Source organism: Budorcas taxicolor, chromosome 8, assembly GCF_023091745.1.
Source record: "Budorcas taxicolor isolate Tak-1 chromosome 8, Takin1.1, whole genome shotgun sequence".
NCBI lineage: Eukaryota > Metazoa > Chordata > Mammalia > Artiodactyla > Bovidae > Budorcas > Budorcas taxicolor.
In genome coordinates this window covers 102,009,866-102,035,019 of record NC_068917.1, presented here as the reverse complement: position 1 = coordinate 102,035,019, position 25,154 = coordinate 102,009,866, and the positions used below count along the sequence as shown (strand labels likewise).

At 39.0% G+C, this 25,154-nt stretch overlaps 1 protein-coding gene across 1 annotated transcript in view; it reads left to right on the top strand.

Moving 5' to 3' along the window:
* Window positions 1-25,154, top strand: part of TMEM245 (transmembrane protein 245) — a 75,411-nt gene that overhangs the window by 7,337 nt on the left and 42,920 nt on the right. The window contains exons 2-7 of the mRNA XM_052645010.1: window positions 1,405-1,522; window positions 3,011-3,112; window positions 14,024-14,140; window positions 16,464-16,688; window positions 17,837-18,006; window positions 20,995-21,018. Of these exons, the coding sequence (XP_052500970.1) occupies window positions 1,405-1,522; window positions 3,011-3,112; window positions 14,024-14,140; window positions 16,464-16,688; window positions 17,837-18,006; window positions 20,995-21,018 (756 nt within the window). The remainder of the gene's footprint in view (window positions 1-1,404; window positions 1,523-3,010; window positions 3,113-14,023; window positions 14,141-16,463; window positions 16,689-17,836; window positions 18,007-20,994; window positions 21,019-25,154) is intronic.

Below are 25,154 nucleotides of genomic sequence, written 5' to 3'. Positions count from 1 at the left end.
TTATCACCTAAATACAACTTATTAGTACATTTCCTTCCCCCCACCATGAAATAGATATAATCCTGTCATATGTGTTTATTGTATTTTGCTTTTTCCTTAATATCTTAAGTTATGTAGTCTTTATTTAAAAAAGCCTGCTTTAATTGTTGCATAACATTTTATTGAATGAATCGTTCAGAGTTAACCATGTCCCAGTTATTGAAACTTTAGGTTATTAATTTTTCAAGGTCCTAAATTAGACGGTGATGAGATTTTTTTACATTTAACCCTTTTTCAGAATTTATTATTATTTAATAAGGTCCCAAAACATAATTCTCAAGTCTGAAGCTATAAACATATTTTAGACCTGAAGAGTATTTTGAGAGTTGATCAAAATAAAGTAGGAGGTAGTTTTTTTCTGTCTTTTGTAGTAACCATATCAGTTCTTTTTTCTTCATTCTCTGGGTTACAGCTTAAAGTCCTTTCGTTTCGTTTTGTTTTAATTTGTCTATATTTTTTTCAAGGTTCAAGTTGTTTTAATAAAATGTTGATGCTCGCATTTGTTCTAGCTTATGTATTCTTTCCGTCTTTTGTGTGTGTTCTATTAAAGTGTGAGGTTATTTGAGTTTCTATGTCAGCTACATTGATGGTTTGTGAGTACTTCGAGTCATTTAGTTTTAGGGTGGGGAAAAACTGAGGAGGGACTCTGGTTCACCTGTTCTTCTGTTCTCACATCTTCCTGTTTCTTTCTCCGGTAATACTTTTTTCAGCTATACTTCCTCAGCTGTGTGTAACTCTGGACTAGTTTTAACCGTCTGTTACCTAGGTTATTTCAGCAGGGTCACACTTCAGCTGCCTGCCTTCTTTTTAGCTTTCAAAAAGTTCTTTTTATGGTAACAAGCATATTTTCATAGGTTGTAACTGAATCTTTTAACCTTCTTCTTTTTGGAAAGCTTCCTTTCTTTCTCTCTTTTTGGCCATTGTGTGGGTCTAACCACTGGACTGTCAAGGGAATTCCCACTTGTTTCCTCTTTTCTTTCGTAAACATTAATCTGTAGAGAAAACTTTTAAGAATTCCACACGGTGAAGCTCTTAATTAAAGATTGAGTATCTTAAGTATCTTTAAGGATGCTGTAGCTTTTGAACTTAAATGAAACTGTATTTATGTATTTTTTGTTAAAGATATTTAATATCACTGCATGGGATTTTAATAATAACATTAAACAAACCTGTTTATTTCAAAACTTGATTAATCAAGGAAGAGGAAGAGAAACTATGCCCTCTTCTGTTAGCACCACCAGCCATCATCCATGGTGTTCCCACAGCTCTCATGCTAGATGAGAGAGGCTTGCAAGTTCTGTATAATTGTATGCTTATTTCACATGTATATATTTTACAGCTGTGTCTGTATTTCATTTATTTAAGATCTGGACCTTGGTAGTTGGCTATGTGCTGGCTGTTTCATTCAAGTGGAATGCAAGCACTGAACGCTACTTGAGAGCAATGTCAATTCCTGTCTGGATTATATTGCTTTTTCATTTAGGTGGGTCTGTTTTTGTTTTTTTTCCCTAAGAAACTCTAGCTTAAGGTCAGCACTGGCTAACCATGTGAATGAAGGCGAATTTTTTGAAGTTTTACGTGTTGCATTTAAAATTCTTTAGTCGTTTGAAAATGTTCTGGCTTAAACAGTCATTAATCTTGAATGAAAATGTTGTACTTTAAGATATCTTTTAATTATATGGAATGTCCATTTTCAAAAAGTTCTTTTAAGAATGAATATTGATATATCTTAAAAAGTAGAACACACTTGGACTATCCTGGCTGTTTCTGAGTGTCTTACTTAAGGAAGATATAGATAAGCAGTCAAAAACGATAAGAGGTGCTCAAAATCATGTGAGAGGAACTATTAAGGGAACCAAAGATGTTTACTCTCCATAAGAGCAAAGCAGTGGGGCTACAAGGGAGGGGAGAGGTGGAGATGGAAAGATATCAAATATGGAAGCCTATTTCACGTATTTGAAGGATTCTATGAAACAGTGGTTTAAACAGATCTCTAACCATTTGGGGCAAGTGTCAGAGCAAGGAGTAACTTCAGAGAGACACGACTCTGTTTAACATAAAGGATGATCAGTGTCAGAGCTCTTAAAAATAATGAGTTCCCTGTTACTTGAGACTCTTCACTGTTGTCTGAGAGGCTGCTACGATGTTGTAGAGTGATTTTTCAGGGACTGATTTATCTTTAAGTCTTAGTATATGGAAACATCAAGTTCTAATTTAAAAACAAAATTCAGTAACCTGGAGTAGTAGATAGCCTGTTAGAAGTAGTTTTTAGAGCTGCTTCTCATTAGGAAAAAAACGAGAGTTGATTGGAAGTATGTCTTCCCTCCGAATCTGATAAGGAACAAAGCATAACTTTCTAGCTTGCTGACTTGGAATGCTAAAGGAATTTCTCAACAAGATCCCCTAATATCTGTTGGGATTCATTTTGAGTTTGGAGAAGGTAGAGGAGGGAGATTGGCAGGTATGTTCCTAAGGCTCTAGACCAGCTCAGGGAAATGCAAATGGCTTTTGATCCTTGGCCCTTGTTAGGTTACATTAAAGCTTTTCTCCGTGCTCCTGTGGGCCATTTCACTCTTTCTTGAGAGGTAGAATTCACAGCCAGCTATTTTCAGGAGTGCAAGTCAGACACCATGACTTAAGGTTCTGTGCCTGATGCAGGTCATTCTGGGGTTAGATGTGGGGCTTGATGGTCTTAAACCCTGAATGTGCTTTAGAATGGACTTGATTCCTCAGGAATCATGCCCATTAAAGGTAGACTCATTCTTTAGAGCAGGGCTGGATTTCCTGAGAGGAGCCCTGAATTGAGGTTTCCGCTGTCTGGTAGCCTTTAAAAAATTTTTTTTCCCCTGTGAAACTGTTTTGTTGTTCACATATTTTGCCAAATTGTTCTGTCAGTCTACTAAACTGAGTTTTTTAAAGGCAAGTGCTAGGTTTTTATTTCACTAAACATGTTGATTCTTAATATTTGCAGCATCCTTGGCTGGCGCATGGAGAATTCCAGTATTCCTGGTTATTGTTTTCCTGATGTCTGTGGGCACCCTCTATGAAAAACAGAATGGAAAAGAGTCTTCTGGTAAGAAATAGGGCATACTGTTCATATTATTCTTAAGAAGTATTTGGGAGAGTAACTCTATTTTAAAAACATGCTGTGATGAACTGCTTTATTTTAGTGGTGTTTTCTGAACAGAAAATAAATTTGTTTAAAATATTTTAGATCGTTAAACTATGTCCCAACCCCCCTTTTTGCATTTTTAATTGAGGTTTAATTCACGTAACATAAAAGGTAACCATTTTAAAGTGGCATTTAGCACTATCACAGTGCTGTGCAGCCATTACTTCCATCTGATGGCACCCACTCCAGTGTTCTTGCCTGGAGAATCCCAGGGACGGGGGAGCCTGGTGAGCTGCCGTCTGTGGGGTCACACAGAGTCAGACACGACTAGAGTGACTTAGCAGCAGTTCATTTTCATCACCCCACGGGGAAGCCCTGTGCCCATTAAGCAGCTAGCCATAAAGTTGGGTTATTTATTTGAGATCTTTTTTTTTTTTGGCTGTAAACCGCCCTCTTAGAAGTGCTTTTGTACCCCGTAAGTTTTGATGTGTTGTATTTCTGTTTTCTTTGGATTGAGATACTGTTTGATTTATTCTTTGATACATTGGTTAACCAGAAATATGTCACTTAATTTCCACATGTTGTGTCCTAACAACCCAATGCCAGATCCAAGGTTATGAATATTTACAGTCCCTGTAGATCTTGTATCCTGCAACTTTGTTGAATCTGTTTATTAGCTTGGATAGTTTTTGTGGCTTCTTTAGGATTTTGCACATGTAGGGTCATTTCTCTGCATAGTTTTATGTCTTTTCACATTTGGATGCCTTTTATTTTTATCTTGGCCTCATTGCTCTGGCTACAACTCCCACTACAATGTTGGATATACCCTCTTGTTTTAAAGATTATTTTTGAGATACCCTGGTTGCAAGTGACTTTTACCTAGACTAGTCTGTTAAAGATAGTAATCACAGGGCTATTTGTGGCACTTTCGTGTATTTGTGCAGTTACTTTACAGAAGTTTTAAAATCACCCTTTATTATTTGATAGTTGACTAATGTCTGACAACTGTAAAACATCTTTTGTTCATAAATATTTGTTTAGAGTTTTATAATAACTACCTGAAACAAAGAAATTTTACTTATCTCTGTGACAGTGGAAAATAGGAAGGATTCTATTTTATTTTATATTTTGCTATCTAAGTTTTCTTTTTTCAACCTGTCTTCCTGTGGTTATCTGTCAAAGTAAACTTCCTGTTTTGGCAACTACTATAGAAAGTTTGGTGGTTTCCACTTGTTCCTCTGGTGAGCTTAGTTTCCCTTTTTCTCCTTTCCTCTAGTAGTGATTCAGACAGCTCTGCTTAACCCCTTGACAGATTTTTCCTTTTTTTTTTTTTTCAACTGAGGTATATTTCACATATGTCATTATATTAGTTTTAGGTGTGCAACCCTGGTTCCATGCTTGTATATATCACCACACTGAATCTGGTTAACATCTGTCACCTTACGTGGTTACCAATGAGGACTTTTAAGACCTACCCTCTTAGCAACTTTCACATCTACGGTAAGGTAGATTAACTTTAGTTAGTTAAGATTAACAATAGTCACTGCGCTGTACATTCTGTCTCTGTGACTTATTTATTTCGTAAGTGGACGTTTGTCCCTTTTGACTCTCTTCACTCATTTTTCCCACCCCCTGCCTCCAGCTCTGGCAGCCGCCAGTGTTCTCTGTGAGCTTGCTGTTTGTTTTCAGATTCCACATATAAATGCAGTCGTACAGTATTTGTTTTTATCTGACTCATTTCACTTAGTATAATGCCCTCAAGGTTCATCCATGTTTTTGCAGATAACAATATTTCATTCTTTTTTATAGCTGAATAATATTTGTGTGTGTGTGTATCGTATTTTCTTTCTTTCTTTTCATTCAGTTCAGTTCAGTTCAGTCGCTCAGTCATGCCTGACTCTTTGTGACCCCATGAACTGCAGCACGCTAGGCCTCCCTGTCCATCACCAACTCCCAGAGTCCACCCAAACCCATGTCCATCGAGTCGGTGATGCCATCCAGCCATCTCATCCTCTGTTGTCCCTTTCTCCTCCTGCCCTCAATCTTTCCCAGCATCAGGGTCTTTTCCAATGAGTCAGCTCTTCGCATCAGGTGGCCAAAGTATTGGAGTTTCAGCTTCGACATCAGTCCTTCCAATGAACACCCAGGACTGATCTCCTTTAGGATGGACTGGCTGGATCTCCTTGCAGTCCAAGGGACTCTCAAGAGTCTTCTCCAACACCACAGTTCAAAAGCATCAATTCTTTGGTGCTCAGCTTTCTTCACAGTTCAACTCTCACATCCATATATGACCACTGGAAAAACCATAGCCTTGACTAGACGGACCTTTGTTGGCACAGTAATGTCTCTGCTTTTTAATATGCTGTCTAGGTTGGTCATAACTTTCCTTCCAAGGAGTAAACGTCTTTTAATTTCATGGCTGCAGTCACCATCTGCAGTGATTTTGGAGCCCAGAAAAATAAAGTCAGCCACTGTTTCCACTGTTTCCCCATCTGTTTGCCATGATTAGTGGGCCCTTAAGTTTCTGTATCTTGGCTATTCTAAATAATGCCACAGTGAAAATGGGGGTGCATGTCTTTTCGAGTTAGCATTCTTATGCTCTTTAGATATATACCCTAAAGTGAAATTGCTGTATCCTGTGCTAGTTCTGTTTTTACTATTTTGAGTACAGTTTTGTCCCTTTGACTGCTTTTGTCCAGGGCTAAGTAAGTATTTTATTGCAATTATATGAATAAAGTAGGTCTAACCAAGCGTTTCAGATAGGTTTTCTCTTGTGTAAATTCTAGTCAGCTTGTGATGGCAGCCTAGGGAGCTGTGAGCACAGAGTTCCTAAGACCCAAGTTTTGAGCTTGGGAAAACAGACTATTTGTGTGATTATTATTCTCCCCCATAAACCTGGTAGTTGTGTGCCGGTATGCAAACCAGATTTCTGGTATTTGTATCCTAGCCTGTTACAAGAAAGGAAATCACAGACACAGAAAAATGTTGAGAGCAGATTTGGAAATGTCGGTTTTCCTTGTTTTATTCACTCATTCCAGCCTAATCAAGAATAGGTTATTCTTGATTTAGAATCCTTTTATGGACTTCTAGTGTAGATACTCCTCATCATAAAAGACATTTGTTTAACTTTTTTTTTTTTTTAAATTTCTGTGAACTTTTTCCCTCTTGCCCCTAGAACCTTGTTTTTGTAGGCATCAGAACTCAGGCCGTGTCGGGCCAACCTTTCCCTTCTTTATAGCCCCTCCCTCCTGCAGATGTCACTGTAATATAGTAGGTGCAGTGAGGCCTCAGTTACTGCCAGCATATGCGTTTATTCCTTCTACTGTTGCATTGTAGGACTTGCTCTTGTATCTTCGTCACCTGTGTAAGCATTTTTCTTTGTGTCTTCTGAGCTTTGAATCTTGTGCTGGTTTATACAATCTGTGGTTCACTGGATTCACAGACTTAATCCTTTGAATGACACCAGACTTCAAAGCATGAATTTGTTTAGGGCTCAGATCCAGAAAACTCTTCTTATGGATCATTTCTGAGTTAGTTTCAGTGGTTCTTTCTGAACCCAGGGGCCCTACTCAATGCTTTTTTTTCTTAGACCTTAAGGGGCGCTTACTTGATATTTCTTGGAACCCCAAGATAACGTAGGGAAAAAATGTTAAGTGTCTATCATATTTTCCAGTGTACTATCTTTTTTAATCCACAAACAAAACAACACCCCCTCCCCAACCTTACAAAATAAGTATCTACATTTTTGGGGGTGAAGACATTTAAGAATAGGTTAACTGACTTGCCCATAGTCCCACAGGTGACCCCTCGAGCTAAAATTTGAATCCAGTTCATTGGCTCTCACCTACTCCCCATGTGCTTTCCTTTCACCTCTGACAGTCATCAGCCCGCCTGAAACAGTATCGACTGATCACTGAGTGGTTGTCTCTCTCGCCCTCAGTTGCAGTTGCCCGTTCCTTCAGTCTTGATGTTGGCCCCGGTGGCTCACTGCAAGTATAGCACCTGGCTTCTCTGCCTCCTGGGTCTCTGAAGTCCTACCTGGCAGAAGCCTGGGATCTAGCTTTGGTGTGTTCCCCGGACCTGGGAGAACAGAGGGGCATGAGCAGAATTGCCTTCTGTGGGTGAGGCCCCGTTAGGCTCTTAAAACCTGCCATCTCTCTTAATTTTCTTAGTACTCCAGTGTGATTAGTATTATGTTTGTGGGACTTCCCTGGTGGTCCAGTGGTTAAGAATCTTCCTTGTAATGCAGGGGACGTGAGTTCAATCACTGGTCACAGAACTAAGACCCTACATCCTGTGGGATACCTGAGCCCATGCTCTGTAAGTAGAGCCTGTGCGCCACAGCTAGAGAATCTGTGAGCCCAAAGAAAAGATCCCGCGTGATCCAACAAAGATCCTGCAGGCTGCAACTAAGACCTGATGGAGCCAAATAAGTAAATGAATATATTTTTTAAAAAGTATGCTTGTTTTACTGGAGAAGGAAATGACAACCCACTCCAATGTTTTTGCCTGGAGAATCCCATGGACAGAGGAGCCTGGCGGGCTACAGCCTGTTCATGGGGTTGCAAGAGTCAGTCATGACTTAGTGACTAAACCACCACCACCCCCATGCTTGTCTTACAGATGAAGAAAGCTGGCCATTTACTATGAATATGAGAAGTGCTTCTTCAGCAGCTAGGCAGACAAACATAAGATGTATCTTTAATACCTGGACGCCCAGGATGAGATGTACAGACAGTTACACCTGGGCCTGCTCCTCCTGGGATTGCTCATTGTTTATGAGTGACCAGAGATAATCTTGATAAGGAAGCCTTTCCTTGTCGCCTTGTTGGGGATAGCATGTGATCTGAAGAAACAAGTGTTGTCCAGTTAAGCCCAAATTGGAAAAAGAAGAAGAGTAAACTAAATTTTCTTACTGCTTATCTGTCCTTCCTCAATTCAGTTACGTAGACCGGGAGATACTCCTAGCGGTCCATATCCAAGCTCTTATTGCAGTGAAGTGGTACTAGAAGCCACTGAAGAGGAGATGTATTTTCCACACTTGTGATGGAAACAGAAGCCGTCTTCAAGCGGCACTTTATTTACATGTTGGGAAGAGTCTACTTGATATAAAGGGCCTCCTTCCAGTAAGCATCTTTGGAGGTATTCCCGGAAACTTCAACTAGCCCTGTGAAAGAAAAAATTAGATCCAGTTTCTCCTTATTTAGACCGGCTTCCAAATATATTTGCCTCTGTTATTAAAAAAGCAGTTATTCTGCCCATTGTTGATTTAGCCATATCTACAGATATCTGAACATGTGATGTTTTTCTTATATACCAGACCATGAGTTTCTGTCCACTGGTGCTAGGCTGCTAAGGTGGGTGGCCTGCTTATTTAGATTTGTGTGGGTTCCTGCCCTTTGGGCTTCCAGTTAATACTGGCCCAGTCCCTGGGTGGATTGACACTTGAAACCTTGGATGCTCTTTCCTTTCTTTGTTTATAGTCCTTGAGTCTCAAGATTATGTTCCCTCCGTCTGTGTGCTTATTTTTAGCTAGGGCTTTTTTCCCAGTCCCATGACTGCCTAGATGCTCAGTCCTGGCATTCTTCTGTCTAGTTTATCAATTCTCTGCCCAAACCCTTGGGGTTTTTGAAATGCAGAAGGATATTACTAGACAAAAGTCATTTAAGTACGTATCTATTCGATGAGTAAGAACAGTTGCCAAATCTTACATCCCTAATTTTCAGACCCGCTGATTTTCTGTGTGCGCTGTTCCTTTTGCTGCTTTGTGGAGTTTCAGGCATTCTGAAACTTTGCTGAGTCCTTTGTGTGTTCACTAAGATGATACTGCATTGTGTTCATTGACTTAGCTAAGATTTATTAAATATTTATTGTATATTTTAGTGACATCAGCAAGTTGAAGAAAGTTTTTAAGCCCTAGTTGTGAGGATTTAATCTGTTGGTCTTAACTTTTCCTCAAGCTTTTTAGTGCCGATTGTATGGTAAGATGTTTTTCACAACTCAGTGTGGAGACCTAAAAATGTAAGGATAAGACTTAGGGAAATGGCTGTAATATAAAGCGAAAAGGGGATGAGAGGTGCAGGCAAATACTGTAGGAGTGCTAGTGGCTTTGCTTGTAGTTTATCCTGTTAAAGCCAACAGTGTTGATATAGATGATGGTGACGATAGTATCATTTATTGAGTCAATTTCTGTTAAGTCCTGCCTACCAGGCATTGTTCTAAGCACTTTTTAGGTATTGTTTCAGTTAACTCTCACATGAGATAGGAATTTACATACGCTACATTTGAGACTTGAAGAGACTAAGGCACCTAAATCCTAAGTCACCTGCCTGTTGTCATCCGACAGATAAGGGCTAGAGCTGAGGTGTGCACCCGGGCGGTCTTGCTTCCTCACTGTGACCCCGGTCACTGAGCTGCCCGGCCTCTGCATAGTCAGTATGAGCCCTTCCGTCCTCGGCTCCCATGTCCTCCTGCATCCCCCTGTCTCTCCGCCCTTATCACTGGACCCTGTGTCTCATGCTCATTGGACTTCTTAGAGATCTCTGAATAGTACACTCTGCTGGTTCTTGACTTTGTGTCTTTACACTTGGTTTTTTTGTCTTCCAGGAAAACTTTTCTACCTCTGTCCTCTAAGAGACCAGCTTCTTCGTTTCTCCACAAGATGAACTTGTTCTGTCCTCTTTATCTGGCTACCTTATGTAAATGGACTTCAAGGGTGGCATCTTTTACCATTCTTGTTAGATAGTCCCTTTGGAAACTCTTCCCTGACCGCCCAAGCAGGGGAGGTCAAACATTCTACACTTCATCCAGCTTAGCTCTTAACGTGCGGAATCATGACTGATAGTTTAGTGTGGGGCTGAGCTTGAGCCTGCTTAGTCTCTCATCCCAGCACGTAGCCCAGTCACCTGCTTGTGAGTGAATGCTTGTTGTTATTTAGTTGCTGAGTCATGTCCAACTCTTTGGGACCCCATGGACTGTAGCCCGCCAGGCTCCTCTGTCCATGGGATTTCCCAGGCAAGAATCCTGTAGTGGGTTGCCATTTCCTTCTCCAGGGGATCTTCCCGACCCAGGGCTCAAACCTGCATCTCCTGCATTGGCAGACGGATTCTTTACCACTGAGCCACTTGGGAAGGTGACTGAATGCTTAGTGGGGGTTGAGAAGTATACACCAATGTACAAATGCCCAAATGGGGTGGGTTTTTTCAGCTAAACTGAAAGCCCGTATTTGAGGAACTGTGAAATGATCTTGTTATTTTGGAGCTACCTAACCATCAAGGGACTTCTTGTCAGTCTCTCAAAGATGGCTCACCACTTCATCTTTCTCCCTTGTGAAGGGTGGGTGTAGTGATTGAGGGCCTGGGATTAGTCTTCAGGCTCATGAGAGAATTCTTCGAGTTTTGACTGGAAGCATTTCTCCCTTTATTGTGCTGTCCCAGGCCATTAGTCATTAGGTGTTCCCAACCTTTGCTCTTAAGTGGAGCCCAAGAAATCTCTTGTGGGCACCGAAGAATCTAAGACCTCTCGAGTCTGGTGTAATCAGTGTGTGTTAAAGATTTCTGTTTGACAGTCTGAAAAGCACTTTGGTGTATCTAAAATCTCCATCCATTTCCCCCACATGCGGTCTGTCTGATCATAATCTGGAATCTTGGGGGATCATGGTTGCATCCTTTATTATTTCATCACCAAATCCGGTCAGCATTGACTATCCCTTGTCTCTTCAATGCAGCTACTTTCCCCAGCTTCTTCCCTGTTAACCAGTGCAGACCATGCTGTCGTCCTGTCTTGCCTGTAGTGTTGCAGTAATGCATCTTCCTGTAGGTCCTCCTGGTCTTCTCTAATCTGTTCTTGATCAAACAGTAAGAACGATCCTTTTGAATCCCTAAAACTGATTATTTATTTACAGAGTCGGGAGATGTGGTCATAAAAGGGCAACATAAGAGATCTTTGCAGTGACGAAACTTCTGTGTCTTGTATCCATGCTGACACTCTGATTGTAGTAATGTGCTACAGTTTTAAAAGATATTACCATGGTGGGGAAGGGGACACTGGATAAAAGATAGACAGGATCGCTCTGTATTATTTTGTAAGACTGCATGTGATGTTACAATTATCTCAATAGTATTTCAATTAAAAAAAACTCTTCAGTGCTTTCCTACTCCTTTGGGATAAAGACTAAAGTCGTTTAGTATGGTCTTCTGTGACTTTCATCATCTGGCTTGCCATCTCTGTGTTCCAGACACACTGGCCTTTGAGTGTCTTCAACATGCCAGCTTATTCACTTACAGCCTTCTTATTCTCTTCCTTCTGTCTAAAAGATTATACTTTCCTTTGGTTAGTTCCTCCTCATCTTTTGTATATCAGCTTCATTTTTATTTCTTAAAGAAAGGCTTTTCCTGATTTCCCAAACTAAGTCAGATTTCTTCAGTTAGGAGCTCATAAAATACCCAGTATTTTTCCTTTATGGCAGTGATCATAATTTGTATACATTTGTTTATTTGTGTGGTTCTTTGATTCGTATTTATCTGTTTCACCTAACTCCTTTGGGGCGGGGTCTGTATTTTTATTCTCAGCTTTCAATACAGTGAGTAATGAAAACATGTATGACATGAAAGATACTGTCTTTCTCTCTCAGCCCTTTTTCTCTTTTTGGCATCAAAACAGCCCTTTAGATACCTATGCCAGGCGAATAGGTCCCAATCCAGATATCTAATTTATGCTCTTCCCAGATAATAACTTTGGATTTCTCTTGTTTTGTCTAAAATAAGCCTCTTTCAGGTTACGAAGACATTTACTAGAGGAGGGATAGGATGTGACTGGGCAAGATGGGTGCTGTTGCTCCTGAGAGCTGAATCTACCAAAGAGCCATCTCAGGCACTGCCTGCTTACCTGTGGGAGGTGGCCAGCCTTGGATTTATTGGGTATATGCAGTTTATCTGGAGCTGTAATTCACTGACCTTCTGAAAGTCATGGCTCTTTTCATTGGCCTGGCAGAACTTTATGTTGTCACATTGAATATCAGCCTCCTGAAAGGTCCCAGCTGTATGAATGTGGGCATATGTACGATTTGGTGACTAAGAACGCTTGTTCTTAGTTGGGCAATGGAATTCATGCCAACTAGTCTTAATAGAAAGGGGTATTGGTTAGCATAAAGAATTTGTACACACAGAATTTTTGGACAGATCAGACAGTTGAGCTTGGACCTGACATGCAGAAGCAATGCAACCAGGAGAAATGCTCAGCAACACCCAAGGACCATTTGAGCAGAAGTGCCACATAGTGTTGCTGCTGCTGTTTGCCATAGAGTCGGAGATCAGATGGCAGAACCTCTGGAACGTCTGCTAAGTTCCTGCAGGAAAAACACGTGTCTCCATGACTGTGTTTGACATGAGAGCTTCCAAATTAGAGTGAGTTGCTGAGGCTTCCACGTCTGCACAGGTGTGCCTGCACTGGTATCCACTACATCACAGGTGGAGCTATGGCTGCAAAGGAGTCCAGGCAACAGTCTTTAGCTTTCCAGTCTCTAGGTGCAGGAATGCACACTGGAACCAGGCGTTGGGTGAGCTGGTCCGGCAACAGTCTTTAGCTTTCCAGTCTCTAGGTGCAGGAATGCACACTGGAACCAGGCGTTGGGTGAGCTGGTCCACATCACCTGCCATAGCACATTAAAGGCTGATCGTCACACAGACCTCATTGAGTGTGAATGTGTTTCTGGATCTAGGTTAAACTTGGTTTACACCTGTTAGATACTTAACACGAGAACCTAGATTGTGAAACAGGGTAGTGATGATCTTCTAGATTTTCAGGTGGTAGATTTTGTCTGTGATGAATTATGGACTTTATAGATATTCAGTTGACCCCTGCACCATGTCAGGGGTAGGGGCAGTGACTCCCCCCTGCAGTCAACTGTGAACTCCTATCTCTGCTTCAAAAAGGAATTGATAAATGACTCACCCAAAAGCAGGAAGCTGAAACAGTCTGGGTAGAATCGGAATTCAAACCCTAGTTCCACCCGTGATCTCTCATTGAACAAAAGCTTCTCCTGATACTTAAAGATCTGTGAAATGAAAATACAGATATTATAGTTATTGGGGAAAAACCCCACATATATGTGGACCTGCACAGTTCAAACTCATGTAGGTCGAGGATTGATGGGACATGATTTTGTGTGATACCCATACATTTGCATATTCAGTCATGAAATGTTGTTATTGAAAACAAGTATGGGCTCTTTTGGACTTCCCATTGTCGCTAGTGGTAAAGAACTGCCTGCCAGTGCAGAAGACATAAGAGATGGGGGTTCAATCCCTGGGTCGGAAAGATCCCCTGGAGGAGGGCATGGCAACCCACTCCAGTATTCTTGCCTGGAGAATCCCATGGACACAGTAGCCTAGTGGGCTACAGTCCATAGGGTGTCAGAGTCGGACACGACTGAAGCGACTTAGTATGCACGTGGGCTATTCCATACTGTACTAGGAGTTATTAATACAAAGGAAAGTAAGTCTGCATTCAAGAAGCTCATAGACTTGGTGTGGCAGTGTTTTTCAGCAGAGATGTACATTAATATAAGCCTGTGAAGTGAAAGTACAAGTGTGGCATTTCGTGTTTATGTCTACTATCTTCCACATGCACCAGCATCAAGTTCCCAAATGAGAGAGAGCGAGAATCCAGAAACTTGCCTTTTTAACAGACTTTACTGTTGACTTTTAAGTGCTGTCTCTTGATGAAGAAGTGGGTCTAGTGGGTCAGTAATAACCATTTTGTTTTATTGCTGTTGAAAAACTAAGGACTGTGTTTCAGTTTGCAAGTTATTTTACTTTTTTTTTTTTTTTTTTTGCCTTTAAAAAGCTTTTTAACTGCATGCTTGTTTTACAGGAGCAGAGTTACCAGGACAAGTTATCTCCATGGCAGCTTCTACTCTAGCAACCTTGGCCATCTCTATCACAGGGTATGAATCAAGCACTGAGGACCACACCTCTACCCAGCCTGCAGGTGACTGGTCTTGTGAGAATGCGTTCAGAATCATTCTGGAAAATGGAATGTACATAGAACATAAAATTAGGAGAGACACTGGCATCACAAGATGCTACTTACTGGTCCTTCATTTTTCTCTCTGGTTCCTATTTTTACACTTTTTCCCTTCTATCTTTGTTTTCATGTATCACGTTTTTCATTCATTTAATTATTTATCTTCTTAAGTTTCTTGTCTTGATTCTTCATTCTTTCCTTTTTTTTTTAAAGGGCTTTTCTTATTTTTCTGTCATTCTTTCTCACTATCCTTTCATTTTATTTTCCTTTTCTTAAAGACCCATTTACTTTTGTCTATATTTTCCCCTACTTAAGTCCTTTAGTTTGCCATTTCTTATACAACTGTCAATTCTCCTCCATTGTTCTATTTTGCTCTCTTTATGTTGCATTTTTTGGTCATTGTTCCTTTTCTCCATCTCTTTCTTTTGATTTTTATTTTCTATCTTCCAGTCATTCATTTCTCTGGCATTTTTTGCTTTTCTTCTTAAAGTTTGCTTTGCATGCCTCTTGCTGTTAGTAATTGACTGTTTGCCTTAAAACAGAATCCTCTAATTATTTTGGACACAGAGCTCCTGTGAGATCCAGCTAGTAATTTTATACCAAACTCACACAGAATTCAGGAATGTAAAGGTCTTGTCTGTCTGTGCCAAGAGGCCCATTAGTGCCAGAGGTTTGAGAGTTAAGGAATTGTTTTCATGAGCTCTCCTGGAAGAACTCACTTTAGAGAAGTCTTAAAAGAAGGGATCAGCTAAGAAGGCGGCATTTCGGGTAGTAGGAAAACTTACTTTTCTTACACATTAAATTATGTTTTCAGAGTAGAGGGGGGATGATGTTTTGGTTATGGACTTACTATTCTTATGAATATCTGCCACATTCAGCAACATAAAGTTTCCAAATTAGGAAGACATTCAGAGAGCAAACAGAAGTGTATTATAATTCGCTTGATGTTTAGCCCCAAACCTCTGGGTAGAATGTTGGTTTTCAAGAGATGAGCTGACTTAAACATGGTCCTAGTTACATCAGTAGTAAAAATGTACTCACAGCTAAGCATCATTACAAAAAACAAAAACAAAAAAAAAAACACTAAAGAAATTATAGTAAAGCACTCACAGGGCTATTTTGGGGTTACTTATGAAAGTTATGAAATAACAGGGAAGGCATTCTTAGAATAAAGACTTAATGAGTACCTTCTACATGTCAGGTAATATTTTTTTGCACTAGGAATTCAGTGGAGGGGAGAGTAAGACAGACAAGGTCTTATTTCTCCTGGAGTCGGCATTCAACTGAAGGGAGAAAGTGGGAAAGGTTCTGAGTGGAAAATGATACAACTGTGTAAAACTGTATAAAGAAAATGGGGCAAATAGGGTGTTGAAATTAAGGGTGTTTGTGTGTTTTTTTTTACCTAGACTTTAAGAAATATGATATACTTTTATTATTAACTTTTTTTAATAGAAGGCAAAATATAGGTTTTAGGATCTTACTCATTTCCATCATTGTGATGTATTCTGAGTAATAGTGAAATATAGCAATAGTTGCATTGTTAGAAAGCAGTGCCTTATGAAATAATTCAGTGTGATATCCTATATTTGAAGATTCATTCACTCCCAGCAACCTGTCATTTTTTAATATCTCATTCTAAGAGAAAGATATGCTTCAAAACCCTGGGTTCTTGTAAGAGCAGCTGGTCCCATTTAGATAAAATGACGCTGGAAAGCCATATGGTTTCAGAAACACATATAAATACATCTACAATAAAGTTAAAAGAGAAGGAATTTTTAGATAAAGAATTCTGTATGTTAATATTTATCGCTTTATATGGTTTGAGTAATTTTCATGGGCTAATGATAAATCTGTTACTTTGTCATGTGTTTTTCTTTAGTTTTTTAAAATCTAAATGCTACATATATATAAATAGAAATGATAAATATGTCATAAAATACTTGACCAGTGTAAAATATATAAAGTAAAAATAAACCATTTCTCATACTCAACCCTATCTCCCAACAAACTTAAGTTCCTTAGATGTAAACACTGTCGGTGTTAATTCTCCACACCTTTTTCATTACATTTGCAAGCACACATCGTTCTCCACACCTTTTTTTTATTACATTTGCAAGCATACATCCGGGTCTTATTTTCTTTTTTAACCCAGTGTAATCATGCTATCTTAGTACATCTTGAAGGCTTGAACCAGGCTAGCCTAGCTAATTGCTAATTGCTCTGTATTACTATTTATTAATGTGGACCAATATGTAGGTGATTTTTTTTTTTTGCTTTTCCTTCTCAGGGACAGAAACCATGGACAGGGGAGAACCCCCTCCAGCACTGTCCTCATCTTCTTCACCCACCTCCCCTACACCGACTCTGGGCAGACAGAGATCTGAAGTTGGAACGTTTCTTAGGAAGAAGAAAACTAGTGACGTCTACTTTGTGTCTCTCCTCTGGGCCATCGTCGGAGTCCAGATCTGGTCAAACCTGTGGATTGTACAGTTGCTGCCAGTGCCTATTGCAGGTAATTGGTTAGTGATGATCTTGTCTTGCCTTTGAAGATTTTTTTTCTTTAATTTGTGGATTTTTTTTTTAATGTTTGAGATAACGTTACTATCTTTTTCAATAAAAAGGAGGAGTAGGCTGTGAACATGATGGCCCCCGCAAAGTTTTTACAACTGTAATTACCCTGGACTTATTCTCGAGACCATAGGAACTTTCTTCCTAGGACCTCTCCAGAGGTTTAAAAATGCTGATGAAGGAATTGTTGACCTGGCATGTAACACTGAGCTCATGGTTCAAAATAGTAAACTGTGAACTGTTAGATTACAAGGCCAGGGCTAAGGACACAGAGCTCCCTGGAGTTAGGGAAATCATAGTGGCTGGGACCAATTATCTAGGGTCCAAACATCAAGACAACCCTCACAGATAAGTAGCACTTCTTTCCAGTCCCTCCTTCTTAGTTGGCTTTTAACCCCTGTTTGTTTAACCCCTGTTTAAAGGGAAACCACACTACCCTCCTGCAGAGGGGTACCTTCATATTATAGTTTGAGTAGTTCCCACTGAAATCATGTAGTGTACAGCTGTTTGTAACAGCCCTGGTTGCTACTGAACCCTGGTGAAAGATTCAGATGTACAGAGCATCAAGAAGAGAAATAGAAATACAAATGAAAATGTTACCCTGTGGGGGTATAAAATTATGATGTGTATGGAATACCTTCTACTTATCTGGTCAGTACACATCAAACATCTAAGGAACAAAATTTGGCAAGAGGAGCTATAATAGCCAAAGAGACAAGGACAGGTCAGAGGTTAGTATGCTTTATCCTGGAATGGTACAGTGTGAGGGGCCAAGATTGTAGTCAGTGAAATCCTCATGATCAAGGTATCTAACGTTTGTATGGGCTTTGAATCCCTGGACCCCTTCAAGGATTCAGACTTCACAGAGAAGGTGGGAGATCGGTGGGTGGGGATTGTGTGGAAAGTGTCCAGTTCTATCAATCTGGAATATTTTGAACTTTCTTCCTTCCCTCCTCCATTAAAAAAAAACAAAACCTATAATCTTTATTTTAGCACTAGCTTTCCTGTTTTAGGAAGGTTTTGTGAAACCGAACCTGTTTGTAATTGTAATCGCTGTCTTTTGTGTGTGTGTATTTCTCACCTTCCTCACAGTCTGGGTACTCAAAAAGCTTGTTATTCACTTTGGCGTTGTGAACTTCCTGGAGAAGCGCTGCGCTGTGTGGTGGGAGGCCACGGAGCGCTTTCTGAAGGAGCGGCAGCAAGCCCTGGCCCCATGGCCGATCATCGGGCTCGCGAAATTCTTGTTAAAAGTTGATAGCAAGGTACTGTATTTTCATAACTTGAGCTGCTTTCAAATAGAGCTTATGCATTTCGTTGTCTAAAAGATTCCATTTTATGGTATATCAGTATTTACGTTGTACTTGCTGATAACACATTTAATGTCTAACTGATGAAATTTAGAGTGATGGATGGGATAGAGGTAGTTTGAATTAAGTGTTGTGTAAGTATTTTTACTATTTAAAAATGAGGGAAAAGGAGCACCTAGTTCAACTCTCAATTTATAAGGGCCAAATTGAAATCTAGAGGGGTTAAGTGACTTGCCTAAAGTTATATAGCCAGGTGTAGCTCAGTTCAGTGAATAATTTTGGATAATTCTCGTGTGTCAGATAGCATAAGTTTTAGGGAAAACCAGATGAATCCTGGAAAACTAGGTACAGAAGCTCTGTTTTAGTGGGGAGACAACAATCCATTAAAATGTAAAGGCTGTGCTAGTTTCAGAAGCTGATGTTAGGAGCATAGTCTCTGAATTTAAACTTCGGATTCAGATCCCAGTTCTGCTGCTCATTAGCTCTGTGATCCTGGATGAGTTTTGTAACCCTTCTGTGCCAATGAATAAAGTATAATAGCAAGTATATCTCACAGAATGGTAGGGAGGGTTCAGTGAGTTATTACATGTTCAGTTCCTAGACTGGGATCTGGTACACTGTAAGCTCTCTAAGTGTTAAGCCGTTGTTATAATTTGAGGGGAGAGGTGTGTACAGCATACAGTGGTAGTACTGAGCAAGAAATGACTCACTGTTGATGCGCAGTGGGAAAGGTGATACCAAAGCAAATTTTGATGCACTGCCAGGAGTTTATTAGAGAGGCATGGCAAGAAGAGCGGGTAGATGGAGCAAAGGGTACAGGGACTCCCACAGAGTGAGTTCTTAAGTGAACAAAGTGGAATATGTGAAATGGTGATTAGTGGGAGGCAGAGCTGGAGAGTCAGGCAGGACTGGATTGAGAACACCTTTTTGTGTGCCGTGCTGTGCAAGCTGGACTTTATCACAGGGCTGGTGACTACTTTTACTTTTAACAGGTCCATCCATGGCTTAAGGTTGGAAAACACTGTTGGATGAAGCAAATGTAGATAGAGACAAGAACAGTATCTGGAGTTCATGTGAGGGGGAGGAAGTCAAAGGAGGTGCAGGGGGTACATATTTTTAAGAGATTGCTTGGTTGTCTTCCAGAAAGTCTGCTAGTTTTAATTCCCACCTCAGCAGCATATGAAAATGCCCATTTCTTTGAACTCTTGCCGGTACTCAACATTATGGTATAACAAAGTCCATTTTAGTTTTGTAAAAAGAAGTATCTTGGTGTTGCTTTAATTTGAAAAATTTAAAAATAACAGTTGAGTTGACCATTCTTTTATTTGCTTCTTGGCTGTTTATATTTTTCTTTTTTAATTTGCCTATTGTGTGTGTGTGTGTGACTTCTGTGACCATGATACGTGGCTTGTGGGAATCTTAGTTCCCTTACCAGGGGTTGAACCTGGGCCCTTGGCAGTGAAAGTACAGAGTTCTAATCACTGGACCACCAGGGAAATCCCTGCCTATTGTGTTATTATTAATTTTTTTCAATTTTTAAAATAAGAATCTAGGACTTCTCACAGATTTCAACATGTTTATCACATCTCCCTGATTAAGGTGAAGTTTTATCTTATTAGAGCAGATTTATCGCTTCAAGCTGTTTAAAGAGGGTGACTCTTACACAGTTAATTTCTTTGTCTTACCACTATCAGATGGCATAAAAACTAAGTCCTATTTTCAGTGTTCCCATATACTTGTATTGGGAACACTTCATTTAGGACAACTGTATAGTTGTGTTGGTTGAAATTCCAGGGGCATCAAAAAGCATTTGTTAAGGGTTAGTCTTGTAAAAGTTTGTCATTTTTATTCTAATTTATATGTCAGTCTGTTGTTCTTCAGGAAGAGAGACAGTAAAATGAATAAAACTAGCATTTTCTGTTACATATGATACATATCAGAAAAAATGGGTATCACAAATTGAATATTTGTTCAGTTATAATTGATGCCAAAATTATGTTTTATGTATAATATATATGGGGGTCCTGCTTTGGGGAATAAATCCATTTTCCGTGTTTCTATTTAATTTCAATTGATTGGGCCAACGTTGAAATGATCCATCTAGAGAAAGTTGTTCGAAGTGTGTGTCCAAACATGTACTAGGTGTGCTAGGAATAACTCTGCAAAGAGCATTTAGTCATTCAGATGAAATTAAGCTTTTTAGTCTTTATGCTTTTTATATCACTAATAATGCTTTAAATCCTATGTTTGCTGATTTTTATTTTATGTGACCATTAACTAGCATTAGTTATTATAGTGCTAAATATTGTGAGGTGTAGATGAGGTAATGCCTATGTGAAAAAACAGCAGGATATTGCATACAGTAGAAAAATGCATGCCTAAAAAATTGGAAATGGAAGAAAACGCGCCTAATATGATCAGAATCTTAAATATGTCTCCTTTTTGGCCAGGTGTTCACTGTTCCAAATGAGCACTGAAATGTTTTACTCTAGGAAACGTAAAATAAGTGCTGTTATAAAGCTGCAACTACAAAGTTCAATGAAAATGTAGTGTGTGAACAGGAGTTAGTTTACATAGGGACTGAAAATCCTTTTAATGCATGGTATGTGAAAAATCTTAATCACCGCTTTGATCTTTGGAATTTGGTATGAAAGTTTAAGCCTGTAAACATTCAGGTTATCTTTATGTACTTTTGATCATTGAATTTCGAACAAAGTTTGTGGTTATCATCATTTCAATCGTGGGTCTTAAAGGAATACTACATTCACTTGATTTCGAAACTTTGTTAAAGCATTTCAGTTTTTTCCCCAATTTTTCCTTTGTCTGAGATAATTTCCTCCTCATGCTCTCAGTGACTCTCTCTTCTTTTCATACTGTTACTGCATTCTCTAATGATATGCCACTGTTCTTATCTTCTCTCTCACCTTTACCCCTATCCTCAAGCTCTGGCACTGGCTAAATAAGAAGGTAAATGAACACCCGGATGTTGATTTTTACTACTGAATTCTGTAACTTCCCCCCCATATCTCCGTTCTCACCCTGTTTCTGTTCATATGTCAGACTAAGTTTTTGTTTTTTAAAGTTCTAATTATAAGCTATGGAAGGTCGTGAAGCATTAATGTTGCCACAGTGCAATTTGCTAAAAAACTTAAAGCTATTTATTTAGGACGTGGGTGGTATCTCCTTACCTGAGTGTGTTGACGTTCTGTCTCATGGTCCTTTTGTCCACAGTAACCCCTAGACCTTTTCAGCTCTATAAATGTGGTCTAGCCTGATACTCTCGTCTCCTTTGATGTGTGAGAGCATTTTAGGCAAAAGTTACTGAAAAGGAAAGAGAACTCTTTATGGCTACTTTTTCTATAAATAACACCACAGTTTTTTAAAAAAGACTTGTGAAATATTAGTATGATTCTCTTGGCCCATAGTGTTTTTTGTCTTTTTTTTTTTTTTTTAATAGCTAGTGTTTCAAAATTTTATTTTTTATCTCAAAAAACGGTGTAGTCATGGCCCATGACATCTAGTTTTATGTATTTCCCGAAGTGTGAGGTTGTATCTACGGTCAATGCCTCACATGATTGGCATGGAATTTTCAGTAACTTAAATGAAGCCTAATCCAGATAGATTTGGAGTACCGTACCTTTGATATATAGTACACATACAGTAGTTCTGACAGTGTTATCAGATCCCTAGGGCAGATAGCAAAAGATGATATCATTCATGTATATTGTCATTAAGCACGATAAGACCTCAAAAATCTTCAGTGAAAATATTATAGCAGGCCTCAAGAAAAATGTGTTACCTCTTAGAAATAGTTCAAAATGAGGCTCTTGCGTGTAAAGATTAGAGTTTCATTCTTTCTGTTGAAAGAGAAGAAAGGGAGACTTAGTGACAGTGCTTATTACACTTTTAAACTTTGGATTGAAAATTAACAGTGTGTAAAATCAGCATACACAAATGCAAACACATACACAAATGGCTCTGTGTACCTTGCTCTACAAAACAAATATGAGTAAATGAGTTCAATCCTTGGCAAGTGATAGTGCTACAAAATAAGTTATATTTTCTTACTTTGATCAAAGTAGGTGGTCTTATGTATTTCCCTACTTTGTTTTTATTGAAATGAAATTGTTCTCAAGAGATGAGAGAAAGGAGAGCTAAAGTCATTAGGTTCAATCTGATTTAACCAAAGGTTAAATTAGGTTACCTAATTCATAGCTGACTGACTGTGAATTAGTTTTAAAAGATTCTCAAGGAGTCAGGTGACCTTTTCCTTTTCTTTGATTCTGTGTAGCATAGGTAAAGTATTGGGGTAGAGTTGGAGTAACTGCTGTAACTTCTGAGGGCCTGTGCCCCGGGAAAGCACATAAATAAATTGAAGTCTGTTTTGTTACATATTTCATCCAAGGGCAGAAAATTTGCAGCATTGGGTATTGGTATTCCAAGGTCAAGTGGAGTGAATTAGAAACTAATTCAAGAGAAGTGAGCGTGAGAAACACGGCTGTGATTAATTGAAATGTAACTGTTTCTTGAGACTTAGTTGTTTTATTTCTCAGTATTTATTATTTGCACTGAGACTGCTAGAATTAGGTTAAGAAAAACAAAGCAAAATAAAAACCTACATGTCCAGAATAATGCATAGAAAACTCAGTAGTGAAATGGCAATTTCTTCATAACTTGACAAAGAAGGCGAGTCAGTTTAGAAGCCTCAGAGTATCTTTTGATATAACTATGTATTTACTGACATTTCTACATTTAAAAAAATGCATGCCCTTTATTTATACTTAAAACATTCAGAATGTCATTTTAAAAGTACTCCCCTTCTACTTTTAGAATATAAAGTCTCAAACCTAAAATAAACTGGGAAATAAATGGAGCAGGGTAGGGATCAACAGGCAGTATGGTTCCCCTTGCTTAAAGCAGAGCACAGCCTCATGGGACAGCGCCTCTGGCATTTCTTTACGAATTCTCTCCTTCATCTCCTTCCCCTTCTCCTTTGCTTCCTCTGACCACATTTCTCTTTCTGTGTCTATGAGTTGCAATTTTCTTATGAGTCTTGTTCCATTCCCTCTTTTAGGAGGTTCGTTTCCTCCATAAGTTTTCTATCCTCTTTGATTGTTTCCTCTCGATTGGCCCTTGTAGTTCTCCACATTTTTAAGTCTTTCCTGTCTCTCTTTTCCTCTTTTTCTTCTCTTTTACTTTTGCTATCTTCGTTTTTGCCTGTTTTCTCACCTTATCTTCAGCTGGCCATATGTAAATAGAAACCTCCCCCAACCCCCGCCATACACACACCTTTTGCTTGTATATGGAACATCTTAAGCGATTTTATTTACAGACCTGCCTTGGAAATGCTGTGGGTTGGGTTCCAGACCACAGCAGTAAAGTGAATATTGCAATAAGGCAAGTCATATGGTTTTCTTTGGGTTCCCAGTACATATAACATTTGTTTGTACTGTACTGTAGTCTGGACTTCCCTGATAGCTCAGTTGGTAAAGAACCTGCCTACAATGCAGGAGACCTGGGTTAGATCCCTGGGTCAGGAAGATCCGCAGGAGAAGGGGAAGGCTACCCACTCCAGTATTCTCGCCTGGAGGATTCCATGGACTGTATTATACAGGTCCATGGGGTCGCAAAGAGTCGGGCAGGCTAAGTGACTCGCTTTCACATACTGTAGTCTGTTGGGCTTAATAGGTGGCGCAGTGGTAAAAAGTTGGCGACTGAGTTGGACACATGTAGTCTATTAAATGTGCAATAGCATTATGTCCCCAAAATTGTATAAACCGTAATTAAAAATACTTTATTGCTAAAAAAAGACTAAACATCATCTCAGCTCTCAGTGAATTGTGGTAGTAACATCAAAAGTCACTGATTACAAATGACCATAGTAAATATCATAACAAAAAAGTTTGAAATATTGGAAGAATTACCAAAATGTGATAGAGATACAAAATAAGCAGATGCTGTTGGAATAAATGGCGCCAATATACTTGATCAATGCAGGGTTGCCACAAATCTTCAATGTGTAAAAAGGCATGTTATTTACAAAGCACAATAAATTGAAACACAATAAAACGGTTCCTGCCTGTATTTTAAATTTTCAATAAAACATCTAACCCTTAGTATTATCTCTTGAAAATAAATTTTTATTTAGGTGTCTCTTATTCCAGTCCTTAGGTATATAGAGCTTGTGATAGGAAAATTCTACCCTGGCTTGAAAACAAAAGTTTGACTTTTGTAATGTTGTTGTACATAATGTGTTTGTAAATATTCCATGTTTTATATGTTAAAAATACTCAGACATAACTTTAGATACTTTCCAAATAAAAACATCTTTTATGTTAATGTATTTCAGGATGTGAATTTTCTAAAAAAAAAATTGAGGCCCGTAAGTTATTTTCAGAAGTTGTTATTTGTGAATACCCAATCCAATCTTAATTCTGATATTTTCTTTATTTTGCCTATTCAGATATGGATTAACTGAGCTTTTACCACATGCTGTGCACTGATAGGTTTTGGAGGTACAAAGAGGAATCATGCAACACTAGCTCTTTGCTCAGGAAACTTTCAAAAACTAGATGTTGAGTTAGTTTCTGATTGTGATACTTTTCACTTTCACCGATTTTAGAACTTACATTCAAAATATGACCTCTGACCTTCCATATCTTAGAAACCTGTTATTACTTTTTTTAATCTCTGCATTGTCTTTGATGCTTTGGTAGCATGCACTGAAAATTAACTCTTCTGTTTGAAAGCTGTAATTGTCAAGATAAAAATGCACTGTTTATCTTTGAGTTCACTGTAGCATCGATCTTTTGGTGACAGTGTCCTTCCTGAAAGATAAGGAGGTGCAAGCTTATAATCTTTGAATAGAAAGCAGATGTTTTAGAAGACATGCTGTTTTAACCATCCTTCTTTGCTCTTGGATGTTTAACTGTTTGGAGAGTATAATTCATATTTAAAAGAAGAGTAACTTACTCATCAGTGCTTATGCTGGGATGGAGGGGTACATTGTGGTATTCAGTCATCAGTCTGGTTGTATTTTTGAAATGTTAATTGGTAGCTTTCATGGCAGGAATTCTAGAAATCTGTCCAGGTTAGATATTCTG